This window comes from Ornithodoros turicata, chromosome 7 (assembly GCF_037126465.1).
Source record: "Ornithodoros turicata isolate Travis chromosome 7, ASM3712646v1, whole genome shotgun sequence".
In the NCBI taxonomy this organism is placed as follows: Eukaryota; Metazoa; Arthropoda; class Arachnida; order Ixodida; family Argasidae; genus Ornithodoros; species Ornithodoros turicata.
In genome coordinates this window covers 35209901-35232414 of record NC_088207.1, presented here as the reverse complement: position 1 = coordinate 35232414, position 22514 = coordinate 35209901, and the positions used below count along the sequence as shown (strand labels likewise).

General features: G+C 44.3%; 1 protein-coding gene and 1 long non-coding RNA gene across 3 annotated transcripts in view; both read right to left on the bottom strand.

Moving 5' to 3' along the window:
* Positions 1-746: 746 nt before the first annotated feature.
* Positions 747-21150, bottom strand: LOC135400925 (transcriptional enhancer factor TEF-1-like). Of its 2 annotated transcripts, XM_064632943.1 has the most exons (11): positions 21048-21150; positions 13091-13218; positions 12559-12693; positions 12126-12167; positions 11551-11591; positions 9787-9973; positions 9600-9662; positions 9068-9234; positions 8173-8254; positions 5193-5345; positions 747-4053 (listed from the first exon to the last, which is right to left on the bottom strand). In XM_064632943.1, the coding sequence occupies exons 1-11, from the start codon at positions 21052-21054 to the stop codon at positions 3940-3942; spliced, it is 1119 nt and encodes a 372-aa protein (XP_064489013.1). In that variant the 5' UTR covers positions 21055-21150; the 3' UTR covers positions 747-3939. The 2 variants fall into 2 exon arrangements, with proteins under 2 accessions (XP_064489013.1, XP_064489014.1); XM_064632944.1 differs by lacking the exon at positions 12126-12167.
* A 72-nt stretch (positions 21151-21222) lies between these two features.
* The window catches only part of LOC135400927 (uncharacterized), a 66154-nt gene continuing 64862 nt past the window's right edge, over positions 21223-22514 (bottom strand). Inside the window, exon 3 of the long non-coding RNA XR_010424683.1 lies at positions 21223-21337. This is a non-coding gene — a long non-coding RNA (uncharacterized LOC135400927). The remainder of the gene's footprint in view (positions 21338-22514) is intronic.

Below are 22514 nucleotides of genomic sequence, written 5' to 3'. Positions count from 1 at the left end.
AAACAGACTGGTACTGTGAAAGTGTGTCCACTGTTCACTGAAAGACAGTGCGAAGATATACATACAGAAGAAGATGCATAGCGCTGGTGGTACACATCTCTAAGAAAGCCTTGGAATTCCACACTGAACATTACGGTTTGAGGTTTCATTACTGCCATGTGTTTCGCTGGATTTTTGCCATTTTTTCTTCCTATTATTCAATAGGAATGAGCCGAGGACTCTTCTGGTTCCCAGCCTGTTTCCAACTGGCTTAAAACTTATGAGCTGTGCCCGTGCTTGTGCTGTAGTAGCACGGGCAATGCCACTGCCACAGTATATTGCACATACTTCTGTCGAATGTGTGCTTGCTTTGTTTGTTTGTTTCTTTGCATGAACTCTACCCCTCACCCTCCGCAGGGACTTTGGAGAGCAAATAAATTGGTTGGTTGAAATTGTACTAACAAAAGAGGAAGATGCCATGAAATGTCATAAATTTTGAAATGGAAAAATTTTGAAAATGCTGAAGGAGTCAAAATGTTAATGTGCTTACATTAGTAAACAAGAAAGTAGAATGCAGGCACTGACCAGCACCTGTCTTTTGTACATTTGTAAGACAAATGTTCTAAATATGGCCATGACAGGCAAGTCCGTCCATCTTTCCCCCTGAGCCACCCAAAACATCTCTGCCATGAACATGATATGCATTAGAGATGAGGACTAGAAAGGTGTCGATTCAGAAGCCAAGGTGCTGCAAAGCGACTATAAAAAGTGTTTCATAGGGAAAAGTTTATTTGCCTTCTGAAGATAAATATACCTATATAAATATATGTACGTTTCTACATATATTTATATATTGTATACGAACAGCAGATCATGGCAAACACTTTGCTTGATCATAAACATATCATGCATCACTTTGTCTGCTGCCATCAGTCAGTCATCATTAAATAAGACCTTTCGAAAACAAACAAAAACGGCATTTACATTCAGCAGTGATGAAACTTGCACAATACAATAATCATATATCGCAGTTGATGTCTATCTACATGAACATGGTGAGAGGCTTAGCACGGCACTTTGTCATTTGGCATTAATACTCTTTGGATGGAGTTTCGATGGATGACTTCTACGTACTTATTGCCACAGTTTAGGAACCAATAAGCATAATGCAAAATGAAATGTGGTACACATAATTGCTAATGGTGACTGCTACATTTGGGGCACACACATGCTTGACAATTCCAGAACAGAAGACACCAGTATCCAACAACTGGACTTAAAAACCGCATCACTCGTCTTGTGATTATTTGTGTCCATGATGCATCTGCAGAACCTGCCTAATTTAACATGTAAAGGGAAATGTTCAGGAATATATGTTTCCACTGTCTGTTGCTTCACCAGTTGATCTCAGATGTAGCAGGCTTAAGCAACTTAACATATGCAACTTAAGCAACATATCTTCACTGGCACGAAGTTAGGTTCAGTTGCGAAGTTCACATCATCAATCAATGCAGATGTTAAATATTTCAGCACAGAGAAGATGTGCACACTGAGCCACTAAAAGCGAAGCTTAAAAAGAAGTCGATTTTTTCTGTAAAAGACGGAACACGACATAATTTACAATGACCGTGTGGACTTTCCTTTGCGCAACCTAAAATACAGCATGGAAACATCCCAAAATCTGCCCTACCAATGAAAGACAACTGCGGCAACTAGAGATCTCGAGGTTTGTCCCCTGTCTGACTTTTAATCTATGGCTGCTGTCTGCGGAGCATTAAAAAAGTTTGCTGTGGCGCAAATGTGTCGGTAACCATGAGGCAATGAAGACATTGTTAAGTACAGCTTGCCACAAGAACTGTACACGATGTTAGAGGCTCAAAGACTGCTAAATCACTAATCTCTAGAAAAATAAGTATCAATTCCAAAGAGGTAAGTACATCTACCTTGCCCCTTCTTCTGTCTCAGTTACTATTGTAAAATAAACATGCTTCGTTTTTTGGTTTTCACATTATTCTTGTGCATAAGATAGCTTTGTGAATTATGAAGTAATTGCTACTTCCATTTGTCCAACGACTTCAAACTTCCATTTGTGTACGACACCACAATTCTTCGAAAAATGTTGTGTCATGCTGTTCTAGAATAACTACACCATGAAGAAATGAAGCAAACCACTTATTAAAAGTTAAGAGTACTGACCTCCTGCATCCAGGAGAATGAGATCAATGGCAAGATGCCTGCCATATAAAGATTGCCCTGTTGTATATTTATAGCATACAAGATTGGTTTGCATACTAGATGACTGCGTGATACTGCAAAATTACAGTGCTTCATATTAAATACTGGAAAGAATCTCCCGCTCTCTCTACAATGCATCAAGCATGATTTTAAAAAAAAACTCCACTAAAGCCAAGGATAATCAATTGTAGCCTTGCAACAAGCAAAACTGCCTTAACTATTTAAACATTCTCAGCTTTACTAAGCACCCGCCATTTATGCCACTGTCATTGTAGAATTATTGCTACTTTAAAGTAACATTTACACAATACAGAAGCTTTGTGGAACACCTGGCACTGCCAACATAGTGAGCCATTTCAAGCATCGACACAGCAATTAAAAGAGATGAGCACCATCCGACAAAGGAGGGAAATGTAATGACAGCTGTTTAAGGACAGAGAAAGTAAATGTAATTTCACAAAACAAAGTGTTACAATTTTTTTGTAACAATGTAGTCCTCGTCCTCAGAACAGTAAGCTGCCGAGCACAAAATAAATAAGCTTTGCTACAACCTTGTGCAAGACCTTGCAATAGTCTGCAGTGCTAGATAGAAAGATACAAGATGGAAACGAAAATGTCTTTTCAGTGGTCCAATTTAGGAGTATCTACTTTTCATGGCACACTAAAACAAACAACATGAATACAGAAAAGTAAGCACAACCCACTTGCCTACGAGCACAAACACAAAGTCACGGCAAACTATCTACATTTTCAATAATGCACCTTTGACATATCATTGCTTTGGAGCAATGCTTACATGCATATCCCACACTAATCTAAAATAGCATAAAACTGGAACAATCTATGCTCCATAATTCCCCCACACTCAAGCAGCTTTCTGTGACAGTGCACTTGCCTTTAGAGTGTTTAAAAGCTCCTTATTTACTACTTGCATTAAGGCAGCGCACAAATGGACGACAACAGTCGTGTTGCAAGGTAACACAACAAAGACTCAACGGCTATCAGAATTGAAGGCAGGCAGTGCAACGTAAGCGGCATGGCTGTAGGCATTGTTGGTATGGATGCAGGTCAGCTAGAGAGATTTCAGCAATGTAGCAAGGGACCATAAAATGTTAACCTCAGAACTTATGGGACTAACATGCTCCACTTTCTCATGTTTAATGCGTAACACAATTACCGATCCAAAATGTCCAATATATTCAATTGATGTAACCTTGTGGCTTGTAAGAATTTATCAACATGAAGTCTAGAAATGTTGTGTGCCTTTGATCTTAGCCTGCTTCTCCTCAACTACTTTATTTGAAGTTTGTAATCCATGAAGCCAAATGCAAAATGACTAGGTGGTACTGTATTTACTATTGCTTCAAGGCAACATCTTCCATTTTAGAAATCTTAATTGATCACTGCCTCCTATGTATCACTATCTCTTTTTGTTGGTTGAGAGCTATACATTCAGCCATGTCCAAAGCTATGCAGAAACAGAGATATACACATAACACAATGCATCCTGACATGCACGCACCAAGTGAAGCCCATGGTTGCTAAGCATCCAGAGCGAAAGACAAGAGCAGCCTTACGGCGTACAGTCCCACATGGTTTGTAAGGTAGTGAGGTGGGTTTTGGCATATATGTACAAATGTTCATCTGTTTCCATGTGATTTGCATGTTGGATGAGGCACTAAGAGGCATCCTGATGACAGAGGTTGGAGTCTGCACCAACTGTCCTCAGTCTTTGACAAGGCGATAGATGTGATGCTGAGCCCCGTGGACGCTCGTTGAGACTTCAAATACATAGGCAATGCACAGCAGTGTCTCTTGAGTGTCACGATTGGTAACCACCTTGGGAAATTAATTCAAAGAATTAATTAATGTCAGCTGTTGTAAATCACCTTGACCTCCTTTTAGAGGCAAGAACTGAGAAATTTTTCATGTCCAACATAAAAAATTCAGATATATGAGCAAACGCTCTAAGTATTTAAATTTACGCAACTTGTGTTAACGATGACACTTTCTAGCAGACACTATAGGAAGCATGCACAAAGTATGGGTAGCGCTGCAGCGGTCAGCAGCTGATGTCTTGTCTAGACGAACTGTGTCATCTCTAAAGCATGTCGCTTCCCTGCACTGTTTCTGGAGTGCCCCTACCAGTATGCAATGGTCCTCCACAGCATGCTTGATAACTACATATATATTTTACGTGCAGCCACTGATTTCCAGATTTTTTTATCGTAGTAGTACAACGGGCTTTGCATAGCAGACGGCGACTTATATTTTTTACTTATATTTTCGAAATAGCAGCAACAACAACATTCTCTGTCTCATCATCCTCCCTCCATAAGCCTGTTCTCATGTTGTACCAGGACAAAATCGAGACAGTTCTCCACAGAACACAATCTCACGTGAACTGAGAAAACGAAGTGACTACCATTTGACCGTTTGCAACTGGACATAGGGTACGATGCGCCCCATTGTGACAATACAACAATGATTGATATAATCCTCATCAAATCCGCCTAACTCCCCTGGGGAACTTCGTTGTATGTGTTGGAAATTACGTTGAAGGGGCCGCATTTTTGTTTGTTATTAATGTATTTTCGTTGTAAAGAAATTTGTACTAAATGTTTGAAAAATACTTTAGCCCTATGGGGCCTCTGTCAGGACGGTGAAAAAAAATCAAATAGTATTTTCATTAAAAAGGCTTTCGCTCTAAAGGAGTTTGACTGTATTGCTGATGTCAAGTGATTACTAAAGTGAGACTGGACTATCTATCACCATCTAGTTTAACGATGAATAAATAGCAAAAACATTAACGAACTAAGGAAGCTTGTCTGCAGTGTGTAGTATCAATGTGTGAATGGGTTTTGGTGAGAGGAAGTTCGATATGTTAGAAGCAAAATGGGCATTATTACCATGCAACACTAAAGTGGCTTCACAGGAACCTACCTGACATATTATAAAAGTTTCCTGCAAGTACTCACTTGAAGTATTGTGAAGTTTTCCAGCACACTATTCATCATGTACTTTTCTGGAAGATGTTTCAGCTTGTGGATGAAGTTTATCATGTATTCGCACATGGGGGAGCGATGAATCCTGTACACAAATCTACCATTTTCAAACCTTGCATACTCGGTCTGCAATAAAAAGAGCACAAAATGGAGCTGTTGTGGCACCAATGACAGCAAAGACGTGTATTGTCCTACGCTACGCCACTCAACATTATGATGTCAATGTATTATTCCAGGTTGGCATACTGAGTTATTGTCATTGCATGTCCTATTTTGCCATGCTGACATCATCGCTCAGTTTTTCCTTATCAGAGTCACACCAAACCACTGGGATAAAGCGGAGCAGTTGGTTTGAACTTCAAACTTCACACCAAACTTTTCTCTCCTTTTCCATTTTTCTTTTTTGCGTGTCACCTTGCTTAAGGGCCATAGGAAGAGCTTACAGTGAGGGTCGCATCCGTTCCAGTCGATTTTTGTAACTATGGTGTCATTTCATTCCTCGCTGACCACTGACCATGGTATAGAAAATCTCATGCAAAATAGTGGCGCATTTTGACTCCTACAGCAGAACCATGTTATTGTAACTCTGTATTGTAACGGTATTGTAAATCCGAATTTAGTAAAAACCCGGTTATTGCATATGCAAGCACCACTCCCGACTGAATTATTGCACCTTCTATGGCTTAACGTACACTGGTATAGTAAGCCACAATGACACAAGATACCAGTTATAGTAAAAATTATTTGGTGTGGTCGCTGCCGTAAGAGGCATTGGAGCACGAGAAATAGACCAAAACACCAAAACGAGGCATGGATGCATTAGAGGTGGCGCTGCGTGTGCTGTCATTGCAACTGCCGCCTTCAATGGAGCCTCCACACGTTTGTGTCACTTGTACTGCACAGTTTGCATGTGTTTGTTTGTCAAGAATGAAATTGTCACGAACGTGAAAACAAACTGCAGATGACTTGGTGTCTCGTCAGCAACGATGTCAGTTCTGGTTAAGCGAATTGAAGACGCATTTGCGAATGGCAAAAGTGGGAAACGGAAAAGCTGCAAGAATCTAAAAACACTGTCGAAACAGCGTTACTCGAGTGTTTTTTTAAGGGCGTGCAGCCAATGTGCCAGTTAGTGGACCTGTTATAATAAAAATTGTTCCTGGTATAGTAAATGGCTTGGTCCCGACCAGTTCACTATAAAGGTGTTCCACTGTATTTGATGGGATACATTAAAAGAGCAGATGTTGGATGGTGAGAGTAAGCCGGAATTCCCTCTCTCATACTGTGAGTGAGAGGGATGCCCTCTCACTCCTCCCACTAGGGAGTGACATCATGCTGATCTCGTTGTCGCCGGACACTCCGCAGCTACGGAAACCTGATATTCAAAATGTGTTTATTTAATATCTACGCACTTGTTGTGCACTACCACGTGCACTGTGCACAGTGCAACCACGGTGCACTACGAAGCCTCTGCCTTCGTGGCGGAAACGAAGAGCACCATGGCAGGTCGCAGTTTAATGTGCTATTTTGAGTGGCGCCATAGAAGTTCTAACGTCTAATAACAGTGAGGTCTCACACTTTACCAGGAACGAGTCTAATCACTGTCCGTCTGAGTGCCACTGCCGCAATATCAGGCTCCCAGTTGTCTCACAGTGTTAGATGCAAGTTCGCACGCGTGCTGAGGCAGCATTGTTGTTGTCCTGTCGTTCACGGTAGTTTAGACTATTGTACCTGTCACGTGACTAAATTTATCATTTCTACGAGGGCACCCGCAGTTCGCCCTAGATAGCTGTCTACTCCGTGAGACTGTAATTTGATCAAAACGGGAAAAATATTTGCAGGATGCTCGCATGAACGAACTTATACGAGAGCCGAATAGTTCAAACCTCAGCAAACATATTGCGCTAAACTTCCGTTTGTCTTCTGTCGATAGACCAAGATCATCCCCAACGAAAAGTGGGACCTCTAACACAGAAATTAGAGCTGTTTTAGCCCTCCCCAGGGGCACTCTGGTGCATCGAATGTTCCTTTGTTTACCTTCTTGAAGCGCGCACATGGTTCCTCCGGCCAACCAGGAGCGTCCTAGAAACTTCACTGTGACGTCATGCGCATTGACCTCGCGAACTTGCGGGCTGTCTACTTATCGAAGAAGTACGACTCATTCGGCCTGAGCAAGAAGCTACTGAAGCGGTACTTCGGTCCCTACAAAGTACTTCGACGCATTGGAGACCTGGGTTACGAAGTGAGTCCTTGCATACCTGAGGGCAGCGTTCCCTCTCGACGACCCCCGAGGACTGAAATAGTTCACGTCGTTCGACTCAAGCCGTACTACAGCAGGTAGCGCTGAAGACTGGCTGGAAGGAGACAACATGACAAAAAAAAAAAGAAGGAGAAGAAACTGCATCGAGACGATGCCACGTCTATGGAGGAGGCAACGCCACGAATCATCACCGCGAAACTTCCAGGACAGGCACGAAACGGTACATCTCATCCAAGCTGGAGCATTTATTCTTGAGAGCTACCACTCTTGTGTTTTGCTACCAAGTAGTCTAATAAACCATTCGCTGTTTATTCGACGACTCGACGACACATTTCGCTTCATGACAATATGCAGTCAAATACGATACATCGTAATCTCCAGTAAATTGTTTTAACCAAGTTTCATCATAGAAGAATAATGGAATTAAAGGAACAATGTAGATGCTGAAGCAAGCACTGAGCATTATGTTAGCAGTGGACATAACATGTAGCACCTTATCATGGAGCAGTGGAGAGGGGTGGGAATGAGCGCCAGCCGAAGGTAGGGAAAGACAGGCAAGTACAGCCCACAGAATGACGCAATGTGTGATTGACATAATGTGTGATCTATTCTGATCCATGGTCGGCTTCTATTTTTGGACGACTTTGCTAATAATTACCACAAACTATTTCAATCATCAGAATAACGAACACATACCTCAACCTTTTCAACAACTTGCTTTCCAAATGAACAAACTTTGGTAGAGCAGGTTATTGTCATATTTTCGTTACTTTCATACCTGAAAAACAAAAATCATTCAATGAGCATCAATCCCGCAACAAAGTACAGCTGCTGACTGATTCTTCGGACTGTCAGAGGCCACAAAAATTGATTGAAGTGATAGAGCCCAGACTTTTTAGGAAAGATTCACTCTTTTTAAGCTTCAAAAACTGCAAAATGAACCACTTGTACAACACATGTTCCACCAACAGGCCTCAGAAGCGTGAAAAATGAAGCCCTCTAAACCAGCTACACGTACTCGGAAGTCCATCCCTTTTTCTAGGACCACGTATATCGTGATAGATATTCAATCTAGTGCATCAAACAGAACTATCAACTCACTAACTTGCTATTAACCACTGTTTTCTTATCTTCTTTTTTTTTTTTCAGGTCTGTACAGTGTAAGTACATGTAAGTTTGCAGTACTGCAAACTTGCATGTACTTCAAACTATTGACAATGTCCAACGATTCATACAGCTTTGCGAGACATACGTTTCATTCTGCAGGAGTGCCAAGTTAATTTCTTCCAGTTCTTTTTGTAGTGTCTATTTATAGTGTAATTTGTATTGTCTCTTCATAGTGTCATTTTTCTTTATAGTGTATTTCGAATAGTGTTTCAGATTATTTGAGCAAAAAAATATGCACAGTGCTTTGAAACGTAAGATTGCTTAAACGTATAAGCCTGTATATGTGTCCGGCCCAGCATTCTCAACATATACTTGGTAGAGCTGCCCTTTGATAGCAATGTCTGCATGCAGATAGACGGTGTATTGGTAGGGAAGTATGTCCTTGTGCTGGCTTATAAAACATGATGAATAAGTGTATACTTACTGACTAGTAACGCCGTAAAATACACCAGCCTCATCTTGAATGCTGGTGTTGAGATCAGCCCAGAACTTGACAAGAAAGAAGGCATCTTGAGGTCCCTTGTCATACAATTCCTTAAGGCCCCCCTTTTTCTCAGGAAACTTGTCATAAATTTGCCTGATATCGACAGCCTACAACAGAGACAAGATCAAATGTGAAACACAAAACATGCGAAATTGAATATCACTGCATCTCTACTTTCAGTAGCGATTTGCTAAGTATCGTATCAGCTAAGACACAAAAACAGCAGATACTTCCCCAAGGTCATATCCTTGAGACTGAGGCAACAGAACACACACAACTCACACCGGCTCAAGACTGAGTCGGTGTGTTGAGTGTGTGCTGTTTCGTTGCCTCAGTTTCTAGCATATGACACCTACACAAAGTTTGCACCAGTTGGCTTGCATCCTGCTAGAAACATGTATGCCATGCTGCATGGCATACATATTTCTATCATAGATGCATGGGAACTAAGAAAAGGACGTATGAATCATACCTCTAAAAGTGGATCTGAATATGTTGGGGGTCCACCTATGTGAACAAAAAGGTGCTTGTTACACTGAAAGGAGATAGAGGTAAGCAATTAGTTCCATCATTTAGCAACATACTGCATTTGAAATGGACGTACATACACAAAGATTTCAGTAAGACCCATCAATCATTTGACACCACGCTGTACTCACTGTGTCAGCGTCTTGCTGCTGCTCCATAAAGGCAGAAAACTCGACGAGGCGCAGCTTGTGCGTAGCAATAGAGCGGCCCTCCCAGGACGGAGGGATTGCCGAGTGCGGTAGCAGGTCCACCGCCGCTCCCGAGGGGGGGGCCTTGGGGGTCTGCAGGGAGTAGGGCTGCGCTGCAAATGGCTTCACACTGCAGAAGACACGAAAAGGCCATATGTCACGCACCCAGGTATTTGGTACAATGCGGCACAAGTGTGCAACTGTGCAGATATTCGAATTACATTTGTATAGGGTTCGAATCCCGGGATTTCTGCAAAATTACATGTCCCGAAATCTCGGGATTTCGGGTTCCTTGACAGTTTGGTGGAATTATTTGGTGGTACGAGTGAAAAGGAAAGAACAGCGTCTTACCGACTTTTAGTTTCAAGTGTTCCTACCCAAAAAAATCTCATTTTCAATCCAAAACCGAACCAACTTCATCGTCCTCGACACATGACAAAGGCCTTAGCTGCTGACTCGTGTGAACCACGCAAGCCACAGCTGAGAACAGCCCTAAGTAGTATTAAAACTACGAAATCAGAAGGAGTCTTCCGATCCATGAGAGTATACAAAGTATTACAGTATCTCTCTCTCTCTCTCCAGAATATCCTTTTTGTTCTTTTGATCCTCACGAATACGTACATTTGAAAATGAAGAGAGAAAATGGAGACAGCCTGTTCAGAAAACTAGGCTCGGCTGCTCCAGACCAGGCCACAACAGTTACTGTGGATGAATAAAAGGGGAGAAGAGCAAAATGCACCATTTCATGTATACACACAAGCGACACTCCCCAGAGTACTCCAGTGGAAGATTAGAAAAACGTCACTGATTTTAGATGCCGCATAAGTACCTAATATCTTCTCGTGCACTGCTAACCGCAGGGATATATTCCGTAACAGACGACAAGAAGAGACACATTCCAAGGCGAAGTCGATAACCCGGCACGGTGCGACTGGTCGGTTTGATATGCGGCGAAACTTTTGCCCAATGAGCTTTCATTTTATTTTTTCACTAGAAAGTTCCGTTGGGATGACAGGAAACGCGCACTGTATCACAATTTGTGATAGCATGGATGTGCAGGTGGAAACAGTCCTATACAGTAACCTGGGGACTGCTGAATAAAAATCCCAATCCCGGCCCGGGATCCACACTTAAAAATCTTGAAATCCCTGGATTTCGAGCCCTACATTTGTACTGCTTATATGGCACACAAAAGTATGAGAAACGCATTGGTGCTAAGTAATGAACTACTACTTCATGCATTGTGTTAATACTGAGCGCATACGAGAGTGGATCCGAATGTTTGCCACCATTATGCTCTACACAGGCTCATTGCAGATCTACATAATGTCAGGTGTCATATGACAACAATGTAGACATGCCATGTGCAAGGAAATCAACATCCCATCATCTCACCTCAGTAATGATGTGGTGATGCATCAATTTGCATCTAAAGTTAACTCAAGGAATTAGTACACATGCAGAGCAACAAACAGCGGAGGCCAACAGCAATGATTCCCATTCAACCTGATACTATATACGAAAAGAGTAGTTAGCTACAGCCAATTCGAAAAAACTGATTGATTTTGGCATGATACCAATGAAAAATATACAAGCAAAGGCAAGCCATAAAGTCAGCGGGAAGACGTAATCTTGAATGCATGCTCACACACTATCACAAGTGTGCACGTGGACAAGTCTGATGAAAAAAAGTTAGATTGTACTCACTCTTCTGAAGTTCCAGGCTGACCAATTGTAGGTTGCCAGAACTGCATGAATAAAAACAAAGAAACCAAGTAAGCTCAAATTTCATTGACAACTAAGTGTAAGGTCTGTACGAACATTTGGAGTTTTTGAAACTGAAGCGAAGAATTGTGCACTCGATTGGAATTTTTAACTGAATATGAAATATGTACTATATTCGAAACAAAGCTGCACAGATAAGCCAGAAAATGCCACAGAACGATACAGTAAGTGCTGCGTCATTCAAACACCATTACACATATATCAGGCACATATGTTGTATATCTGTATGTATGCTAAATGTGTATTCGATTTGGATATAAACTATCTGCTTTGTATTCGTTTTGGTTATATATCTATTTGCGCCATATCCACTTCCGTTTTAAAGTGATTATTCACACAGCACACTACTAAATGTAGCCGAAGTGTGTTCTTCGTGGTGTTGCTCTTTCTTGATGAACAATACATGTTCTGATGTTGCATGAGTGCAACTGTCATCCAGCAAAATTATTTAACACTGAATCTATGCAAATGTGTATATGCAGTGACTATATGCATACCATAGTGTAATTGCTGCCAAGTTTTGCACCTTGTCTTGTCCACTTGAGGCAGAATATAGAAAATGATGAAACATTTTATAGATACTGCAAGATGTTAAATGTTATGTCAGATCGCGTAGATCCTACCTGAAATAAATTTTGTGTCTCCCTTTTGAAGTTACCGCGCTAGTTTGCAGTTAAAGCACTTAGCCAAGTGGTTTTGCAAAGTTATATTGCTTCATATACCACTTGCAAGTGATCCTACTTGCAAACATTTGACACCTCAGAAAGCACTCATCTTGGATTCAAATCCGTATTGCAGTAAGTTCCCGAAAGACCTCTAACAAACTTTGCTTACCATAAAGCAACACCATGGACCGCAAAAAGACCAGAATAATCACTGGCTAGTAACTTGTTACTAAATTCCTATCTCTGATGAGATTCTTTTACTCACAGGTGCTCCTGTGTAGGTAACCGGCGGAACTAATGCTGCTAGTCCAGCTTTGTTTTGCATTGCAGTCGCTGACACAATTTGTGCTGAGGACAATGATGTGAGTGATTGCAGGGCCTTCTCCTTGGCTGCAGTATCCTGGAAGATGTGGAAAAGTTGGCAGCGATTTGTAAAGTGCAGATGAAAAGGTTTGAAAAGACAGATGTTTTATTTTTGTCTGTCTTTTCCTTCAGTGATAGTTTTCTCAAAATCAGATGGTGAAGTCCTGCTAAGAATAGCAGGCATTGTGCACATGCTGAATTTCTAAATAACGTTTCGATAGAGGGTACCTCCTCTCCGCAGCTTGTTGCCCTGATACATTAGTACAGTTTACTGATGAATATTACTTTATTGACACAGCTGTTTCCCAATCTGCCCATGGCCAGCGAAAGTGAATAATAAAGCAGCTCCAAATGTACTAGTCACATGTAATGTAAAACATCAGCTTTTCTTGCTGCATATACATGAAAAGTATATTCTGAAGAGAAACAAATACCTTTAGCTTCGACTGAATCTCCCTAGCTTTTCTCCGGGCAAGCACCTGGATGTGGCTGGAGACCTGCTTCCGTGTCCGCGTCTTGCCCGTCCGCAGCTTGATGTACCTTGCAATCAGCTCATTGCGTCCTGCATACCCCAAGATAAAAACAACTGTAAGTAACATCTAGCAGCGAAAGCCAGAACAGTGGGGACAATCAAGTGTGGGCCTAAAAGACCAAGCTCCACACACTTCTTCAGCTTTTGACTTGTCTTTCTTTTTCCGTTTTTTTTTATACGCTCCATAATACTAGCACCAGTAAACAGCAATCAATTCTGCTGCATTACTTCTAGCCGGAGGTAAGCGCCGTTCTCCAAAGCTGTATCGCCACGCCGATACACAATGCAACCGCAAAATGAGGTCTCAATAATAATGGTTGTTTCCAATACGAGGGTGTGCTTTGTCTGCTACCTTTCCCTTATTTACTTAGGGGAAAAGAGCAACAAAGAAAAAGCTATGCCCAGATAAGCACAGATAGGTATGACCCTAGTGTACACTTTGATGCTATGGCACATAGGCCAGCTTGTTTTTGTTGATCTAACAAACATCTAGGCGAAAATTTATGAAATTATGGTATTATCAGAAGTTACTGTGGAAAGCATGAGACACTGCATCATTGGCTGAATGCAGAGTTTATAGATACTGAAAAAAATAAATAAATACAACGCAATTCTTTCAGTTTGCAAATGGTTTTGCCTGCGGCATATCCTGCAGCATATCCTGCAGCAAGTCACAGCGCTCTTGCAATTGGAGTTTGGAGTTTTCTGGCGCAAGGAGCGCTCTTGCAATAATCGTAACAATAATCGTAGCTGGCTGTATCGCGCGCGCATGTGCGCGAGGTCTGTGATCTTCAAGCCCAACCGCGTGGAGAGTTTTTCGGACGCTTTCGCGACGCGCGCTCGGTGTGCGTGTGACCTCGGAAAACCAGTTTTCCGACGCGCGCAGTGTGTATACGCCGAAGTCTGCCGACTGCAGATATAGTATTCGCGCGCGTCCGGGCGCGTTTTCCGAGGAGTGGACAGAGCGATGGACGCCGTGCGGCAAAGTTGCGTATGAGTAACTCGCATACATTTTGAAACTATCTACACCACACTAAATTTTACTTGTACATTTCAACGACGTCTGGAACGAATTAACCCAGAAACCGTAGAAAACAACAAACGCTTGTGGTCGACGAATATCGCAACGTTTCTGTGGCCGTGTTTCCTAGCGTGGCTTGGTTCGTTTAAAGAGAGGGTAGCTAGCATGGCGCAAGCATCTCTGACCAGCAATCAGAAGGTGTGGGTTCGAATTCGTTCCATTAGAATATGGCAGCAGCGGTGTGCGTCACTCGCTCTGTACGCGTGCCACGCGTTTCGTGTGGTCGTCCGGTCGTGCGGCCGTTTCTTCGCCGCGCGTACAAGGCCACGGCGTGCACGCGACGTTTTTTAACGCTGAGAAAACGTTCCATGCGTTTCGGCCTTTACACACACTCCAGCACTCCCATTCTTCAGAGGACCCGTGATTAAAATGAGGGATTCTGACGTCACTTCGTGACCATGGAGGATGGACCTCAACGGTTTCTCGTTAGGGTGATGCTACGTCACACGCTCCCGATTACGTCACGCCGGGAAATCGCGCAGGGCCTCCAACTGACTGTCGCGCCACTCGTGGCTTTTTTCCTGAACCGCCTAGAAAAAATCGGCAATGCGCGAAGCGGCGAAACCTTGGGAGCGCGGCCCGATCTGCTTGTTGTGACGTCGAGGGAAGGTTAGCTGTGATTGGCCACTGAAAATTCGTCTGCTGGGGATACGGCGCGGCACTGAACGTATGCGCTTCGGCCGAGTCAGTTGATGCCACGCCTTGGTCCACTTGTTCGGAATGTCTCGTCGTCACGTGGTAACGTGAACGTCCCCAATTCGGGTATCTCAAAAGGAGCGCGTAGGATTCAAGAACGCCCGCACCGACCAAAGACCTCTGGTGAACCCTACAGGTCAGCTATGCTTGTGTAAGGACGGATGATATTTGTCGTACAACTAAGGAAACTTTATGGAGGGGCTTGCTCTGCTGCTTTAGAATAGATCTTCTCAGTTCCTGGGTTTTCCGGCAGACTTTCCAGACGAATGTCGGCACCCTGAAGTCGGCCCAGGACGCATACTAACTCCCCCTGTCCCCCACTCCTCACTGCTGTGATCCCTCCATCTGTTCATGTCTCTACGCCGCTCATGACCACAGTCGCTTCGAGGCGCTAACACCGAATTTTTTAAGAAATATGTTTTTCAACATAAAGCAGAGTTGGCCAGCTGCGACTTGACGGCACAAGTTGCGGGCTTCCCCGCGTTCCGAAGATGGAAGTGAAAGACCTTTAACGCATGAAAGTGCTACTTTTTTTTTTAATTCCGTGTTAGCGCCGCGAACCAACTGTGGCTATGAACGGCGTACAAACGTTGACAGGACAGCAAGCTGGAGTGGGGACAGGGGATCAGTGTGCGTCCTGGGCCCACTTCAGGGGGAATAGTGCCGACATTCGCCTAGAAAGTCTGCAGGAAAACCCAGGAACAACCTCACACAGCACAGCCGGTGCGGAGGTTCGAACCCGCGTCACCTCCCAGCCTCGGCGTGGAAAGCGACCATGCTAACCACTACGCCACGCGAGCTGGTATAGCGCTTTAACGCACTTGCAAGACGTTGTATTCCCTCGTTGTCTTGCAGTGTGGCGACTGCCAGAACCCCAGTAAGCGTTACTGCTCCCCAATCTTAGCGTTTTAAGTGTGAGTGTCGGGGTGACTGCATGCAGGAGTAGAGATGCAAAATTTCCGGAAATTTTGAATCGCTCGAAAAAAAAAAGGTTTCTTTTCTGTTTTTTTTTTTTTCGAAAAATTGGGGAAAATGGAAACAAACGCGGTTACTGCTGAGTCGAGCATTGCCGGCCAAGCTACAGCATACAATGAGCTAGAAACTTTAGTAGTATTCACCCTCTAGGCATAAATGCAGAGCAGAGCATCCCATGAGACTGCTGTCTACTCAGCGATAGGTAATTGGAACAACTCGTCCACTCCGACCAGAACTCCGACATTATGTGAACGCGATGGCGATCGCTTGGAGCAGCCAGGCGGCGCTCTAAGTTGGTGGTTGTTGGCGGATTAGAGGCACCTAAGGCACTGCTGGCGAATTGGAACGCATCAAAGGCACGAAAATCTGCATTTTTAAATTTTGTCGCCTGGAAATTTTGGGCTATTTTTCCAGAGGCGAGGAAAAAAACCGAAAAAACTTTTTTTTTTTCCAGAATTTCCGCGGTTTTTTTTTTCGGGGCTTCGCATCTCTAGGCAGGAGTCCGGAGGAGATTTCGTATTTTCATGAAAAAAAAAAATGCTTGAATTGTATCTGGAAAGCTTCTTTTTGTGTCTGTATATTGATTTTCTGCATGTTTCACGAATAGGCATTTACGATTATTCCTGATGGAATAGCAGTAATAAATGGTATCGTGCAGCGAGAGAACCCTGCAAGGACACTATAGACCCTTTTTCGCGTTGATGCAGCCTTTTCAGGGGACAAATTAACAGCTAGCGATCTTGGGCATCGAAACAGGAAATAGTACGCACTAGATAAAGGAAAAGCCATCCGTTGTGCACTTTGTATTGTGCGGCGTGTCATCCGTGGCAACAGATTTCGACCTCCTCCTTTTCGCTACAACCAATCCCTTTCCTCGCCTCGTCCAGGCGAACAAAACGAACAACACTGCTAGTAAAAAAGCGGATAAAGGAGAGGGAGAAAAGTAATACTTGTGCTGACATTCCAGACGCATTCTTGCTACGGTCGAAAACAGATCGAAAGGAAGCCGTGACGTTGGAATCTTTGACGCGGGAATATCCGACGCAGACGCCAGATCGTCCCCGCTTGTTCTCATGCTTGATGACTGAGTTTTTTTGTGTTTTTCTTTCTTGTGTTTTTTTTTTTACCTGTTTCACATGTTCTGTCTCTTCCTTTCATTTACATCAACGAAAGACTTTTTGTTGCTCGTCTTCAAACTCCTCTATACGGACATGCTACGGTGCAGCTCCGACTATCTCTGCAAACACTCAACGTGCTCCTTCATGTCGATTTCAATGACAAGTGCACTCAAGTGAACTTCTCGATTGTTAAGTTAACAAATGCAACAACTAACAAGAACGAACGAAGAGTATGCAGGAGTTTGTGGAATGTTTTTCCTGATGGAGGGGTGGGACTATGGAGGGGGGGTTGTTGCTCCAGTTTTGGTTAGACATTGTGCAGTGCAGGGCAGGCCATGCAAGCACATACGAAACCAGAGGAGGACGCGGGTTCAAACCCCACGAACACCTTTGGTAGTGGATTCGGGAAAAGGAGGACGGGGGCCAAATCCTCTTCCCCATGCAATGTTGCCACAGAAGCCAATACCAGAATATTTGTCTGGCGGCGCTACTGCTTGCAAGTGAGTCCATACCTTATAAAATGGTTTTGAAACAGTAGTGTAGCGAGAAAAGGAGTTCTACGGGGATTTTGCATGAGGGAGACGATTTCACCTTCGTTTTTCGGGGGGTATGAACCTCCAAAACCATCCTCTCGGGCTACGGCGCTGTTTTCAAATGATGCTTGGCGTTTCATGTCTCGTCCTTGCGTTCCAGACCAGATTCGACTTATGGTCGAGTTCTTTTTTTGAAAAAGAAAAAAAAATGCACATGAAACCCATATCAAAACTTTCAGACTTCGCTGTTTCGTTAAAGATTTTGAGTACTTCCGAGAACGTCGCTTACTGCACAGGTCTATGCCACAAGCACGTAAAAGAAAAAAACTGATGTGCAAGTTTCTGTGCGGACCGTGAATTAGTGTTCCCAAAAGTTACACCCCTCCCAGGACACGTGACAAGCATCTGTTTCGAGGCCATCTCGACCATTTCAAAGGACCCCCCACCAACGTACCCATGCGCAGCGAAGAGCTCAACGCGGGCAACGCACATCTGCTTTGAACACCGCAGCGACAACAGCGCCTTCGCGGTCGATACTTACAAAGATGGGTGCAAGCCTGGGTGAGGACCGGATGGCAGCGCCCCCACCACCATCTGCTGCGTCAGCGTGTACGTGCGTGCGTCGCTTTGGAATGCCAGGAATGCGCAATTACGGAACGGCGGCTCATCAGCCAGGCCCGTTGCGCGGGAGACCGGCTCGCTGGAATGTCCGGAATGCCTCTCGCCCGACGCTGCCGTCGCTATATTCGCAGGAACGGGAGAAGGCCTTCCAAATTGAAATTCTACATCCCAGCTTTCTCTTCTTCCCCAACCGAAGCAGCGAGGAAGCCGGCAACTGCCGCCGACATGTTTGGTCTGCACCAGGGGCCTAGCACTCGGCAGCTGCATGTCTAGTCACAATGAACGCGATTGTTGTATGGTGTATCAGTTGAAAATGCTATCTGCTCTGGACGACTATAATCAAGACCAAGAAAGAGACTGCGGTACATGGCACCAGAATGGTCCTGCGGAGCTCTGTAAACGTGATGGCAAGATAACTGGATTTCGGTCGCGTCAGTTTTGTCTGGCTCGTTTTCATCGGCTTGAGTGTCGATGGACAAATGGCAGAGTTATCTGCACGCTTCGTGGTTATTAAGTTCGTTCATCATCCTGGCTTCCCGTATATATGTTCCCTTTGTTGGTGTGGATCCCCCTTCGTCAACAGAGGTGGCGTAACAGTTGTTTAAGCGCTCCTCCATTCACAGATGCCCCACTGGATCCGTACCTCTTGAGAGTCATTCATCTCTATTGTCACCAATATACTGGGTAAAACGAAAGCACATAATTCGAGTGATAAGCCGAATTATTGCATCACGGCACGAACGACTGCCCACACCTAACTCCCCTAATCGCCATGCAGTGCCATAAAGTGGAGGAGTCAGACGCAGACAGTATTCGCAATAACAACCACGCAGAAAGGCATGTGACGCTTTGAGTATCAGTACGCACGTTTATTCATTTTATTTTCTTTCTCTCATAGAATGGACCCTGTAAAAGCTTTAACAGGCTCTTAAACGTACAAACATTAGTGAGTTTTAGTATAACGTACGCTGTCGCCTTTGCGTACGTATAGAATAGCGTGGTGGTTCTTGCGCACTGCGCGAAGCTCTGTTTCGGCTATGGGCGTGCGCAGACCCACCAACGCTATCCCTTACGTACGCAAAGGCGATAGCGTACGATGTACTAAAACTATCTAATATCCGAGGCGCCAGACACGAATTATCAGCGGTGGCGTTTCTGAGACCATTTAATCACTAGGAGGAGGTAAGCTAAGTGACCATGAAAAATGTTGGCTTGTTTGGCTGCTGTGACCCTGGGCAGAAATTTTCAGAAAGTACTCCAGAACGACAATATGAGGGCTTCTAGACCGTCATGTGACCACTGCAGCAGAATGGATTTTACGTGAAGTACCTCAGTCCTTGAGATCTACCACTGGTTAAAAATGTTTGTGGACACACTAAGTACTGTATGCGCGCACGTTTATAGAGGTATTTGTACAGACACATAAAGCCTAGCTGTGTTAAATGTGAGAGGGACCGTTCGCGCAAGAAGGAATACCGAAGATGGCGACACTCGGCTTCAATGCAGTTAATACGTTAGGAAAAGAAATAGCTCTTCCACTACAGAAACACCGAGACAGAGGTAAAAATTCATCTTTTCCAATCGAGCCATTTTATTTCATTCGGCTCCGGATTGGTCGAAGCAAAGGTAGAAGACAGCCAATCGCGCAATATGTGGGCGGCGCTTGTTCTCCTTTATATCGTTTGTCGAGCCAGTCAATATTGCCGTGAACGTTTTAAGGTCTCGGTTCTTCGAAGTCTCTTCGTAATTTTGCACGTATCTATGTAATACCTAACGTAATTAACATAAACGCCGGTGTCGTGCGAACTAGCCAACCGTGTTGGGCGTCTACTGCTCCTGGTAACTTAATTTACTGAAAAAGATCTGGAGAAAAATCATACCCGTTCACCCGCTTGTAGCATTCCTGTCTTCAGCATTTCTTTTTTCTTTTTTTACGCTAGGAGACAGAGGTTACGTTGCATAACGATAAGCCAAGTCTCTCGAAATCCTTGAAGCGAATGGGTGCGAAAGAACTGGTTGACCTTCTGAGGTGCTTTTGCGTGCTCACCGTCTCACAAGACTGTTGGAAGTGAGAAGCACTACGTCACGTAAATGTGCCTTAACCTTTAACAGAATTGTTGCAGTAAGCGCTGCTTGGTAAATGAACATGATCATTATACAGATAGACGTAGAGCCTGGGCAAGCTCCATTTATATGACGGCACAAACACATGACCTTCAAACACCTAACGTACGATGAAATTCACGAAAAAAAGCCAATGAGTGCCCGAGACAGCAGTCCATCCTAGACCAACCCAGCATCCCTGACCGGTAATCATAAGGGTCCAGGCTCCACCTGTCCACGGTCACAGAGCCGTAAAGTGGGGCTCTTGTGGTAAGCGCTAGTCGCTAAATTGAACGTGATCGTTATACACGTGTATGTCATTACAACTGCCTTTAACTTCGAAAATACAGCCACCGCTGTCCAGTCAGCCAGTCGAGGAACCTGTCCGCGGCCACAGAGACATAAAGCTGGACTCTTTATAGCAGCTTTAGCCGGACTCTTCAGGTAAGCGCTAGTCGACAAACAAACATAACTGTGCTTAATTGTTTATCATAACAGCTGTCTTTAACTCCGAAAATACTATTTCTGCTAAAACCATACCCTTTCATTCCACGAGTTGCTATTACATCAAGAACAGCCGCTGTCCAGTCAGTCAATCAAGAAATCTGTTCGCGCGGCCACAGAGGCGTAAGAGGTCCGGAGCCACCGGAAGATCCTAAAACTACGGTAGTTTCGAGCCCATTCCCACCGTCTTGTCATCAGTGAATGCGATTGATGCACACAGATACGTACCGTACATCTTGCCCTCGTCGGAAAGGATGATTTTGCGGCGTCCGCATGGTGGATAGATGGCGAGAGCCTCCTGGAAGCTCTGCTCGATATCGGGGCTCCAGACTCCCTCGGCATCCGAGTTGGAAACGTCATTGATGCCGTGGCGACCTGCAGGTCCGTCCTTGGAATTGGAGTCGTCGGAGCCCGGGTCCGAGAGGGGCTGTTGCTGCGCCGGGGGCCCGCCGGCGGGCGTCGGCCCCGGCCCAGAGTTCCAGGGCGAGGATATCTTGAACACCGAGATAGGCGCCACCCTATGCAAAGAAAAAGAATATGTGAGGGCGATTTTAGAAAAACGATAGTGCAAAACAAGCTACGCATATTCAAGCGGCTTTCCTACTGGGAACAACTGGAAAAGCATCCGTAAGCTTCGTCGTAGTGTGTAACAGCGCGAAAGTGATGCATGCATTAATAGTTCCTGACATCATTTACGAACCAGTGCATGCTCAAAAGTAGTTTGCTATCAAGAGCCATGAGCAGGCTGAAGAGAGAGATGACGTTTGAGCTCCCAGAATAGAATAGAAGTAGACAGAAAAAAAAAAAAAAAATGAAACGTAGGTCGCACTGGTGCGGCCAGCTGTTCCATGACGCCATGATATGTGAAAGCACTGAATGATTTAAAAGATTTGAGCTCCCTTTATGCTGAAGGTAATAAAGTGCTTTACTTGTAACAGGTGCTACAGAGGCCTGTGACGCTCAGAAGCGTAACGCGTTATAGGCTCCAATACACGACCAACATATGACACAATCCCGTGGCAAGAAGTTCCCGTCGTGCACGCCCAAAGTTCAAGTTCAATCGCGGGCTTTTTGTTTTTGCGAACCGCAGACAGAGGCGAGGATCTTGAACGGCGCCATTTTTCATTTTTTCTTATTTCGCCGTTTCCTGTTATGACTCATGGCGAAACTGGTTTCTCTTCCTTCGCCCAGATAGAAGCGTGTATATATTTAGATAGGAGAACAGGACGACGTGGTGGTGCTCTAGAGTTGTCGACCCGTTGACCTCGAACAGCAACTGGGAGAGGCAGACCTCCACCTGCTTGCTTCGAAAGAAATTATCTGGGCAACAACTCCCATAATCGCTACGTTGCGCCTGCTATACATTGGATGAAAAGACCCTCTGCTGCAAAACAGCAGCGGACAATAGATCCACTGAAGCGCGGAGAAGTCTTGGCCCCTTCATGACGTCATTATGAGCCTGCTTTGAAAAGAAACGTCGCGGGTGACTGCTGTCCAGAGAGTAGTTGATTTCGCGGAAGCCACTAATTTTGTCCGTTGCACCTCTGTTATTGTGGCTGAAGGAAGGATGAGGAAGAGTTTTGAGCAGGGCAGCCAAGCATGGTAAAGGGTAGCTCTGGATGGAGGAAGTTTTTGGGTCTGATGACATGTTTGCGGGAAAGTGGTTTTTGCGTCGAGGTTTATTACGGGCCATAT

Bases quoted from the DNA above. Each gene is read 5' to 3' on its own strand.
- LOC135400925 (XM_064632943.1), bottom strand. The intron at 12,168-12,558 runs GTGAGTAAAAGA...TTCTGCCTCAAG, and splicing joins TTACCTACACAGGAGCACCT to TGGACAAGACAAGGTGCAAA. The intron at 9,663-9,786 runs GTGAGTACAGCG...ATCTCCTTTCAG, and splicing joins AGCAGCAAGACGCTGACACA to TGTAACAAGCACCTTTTTGT.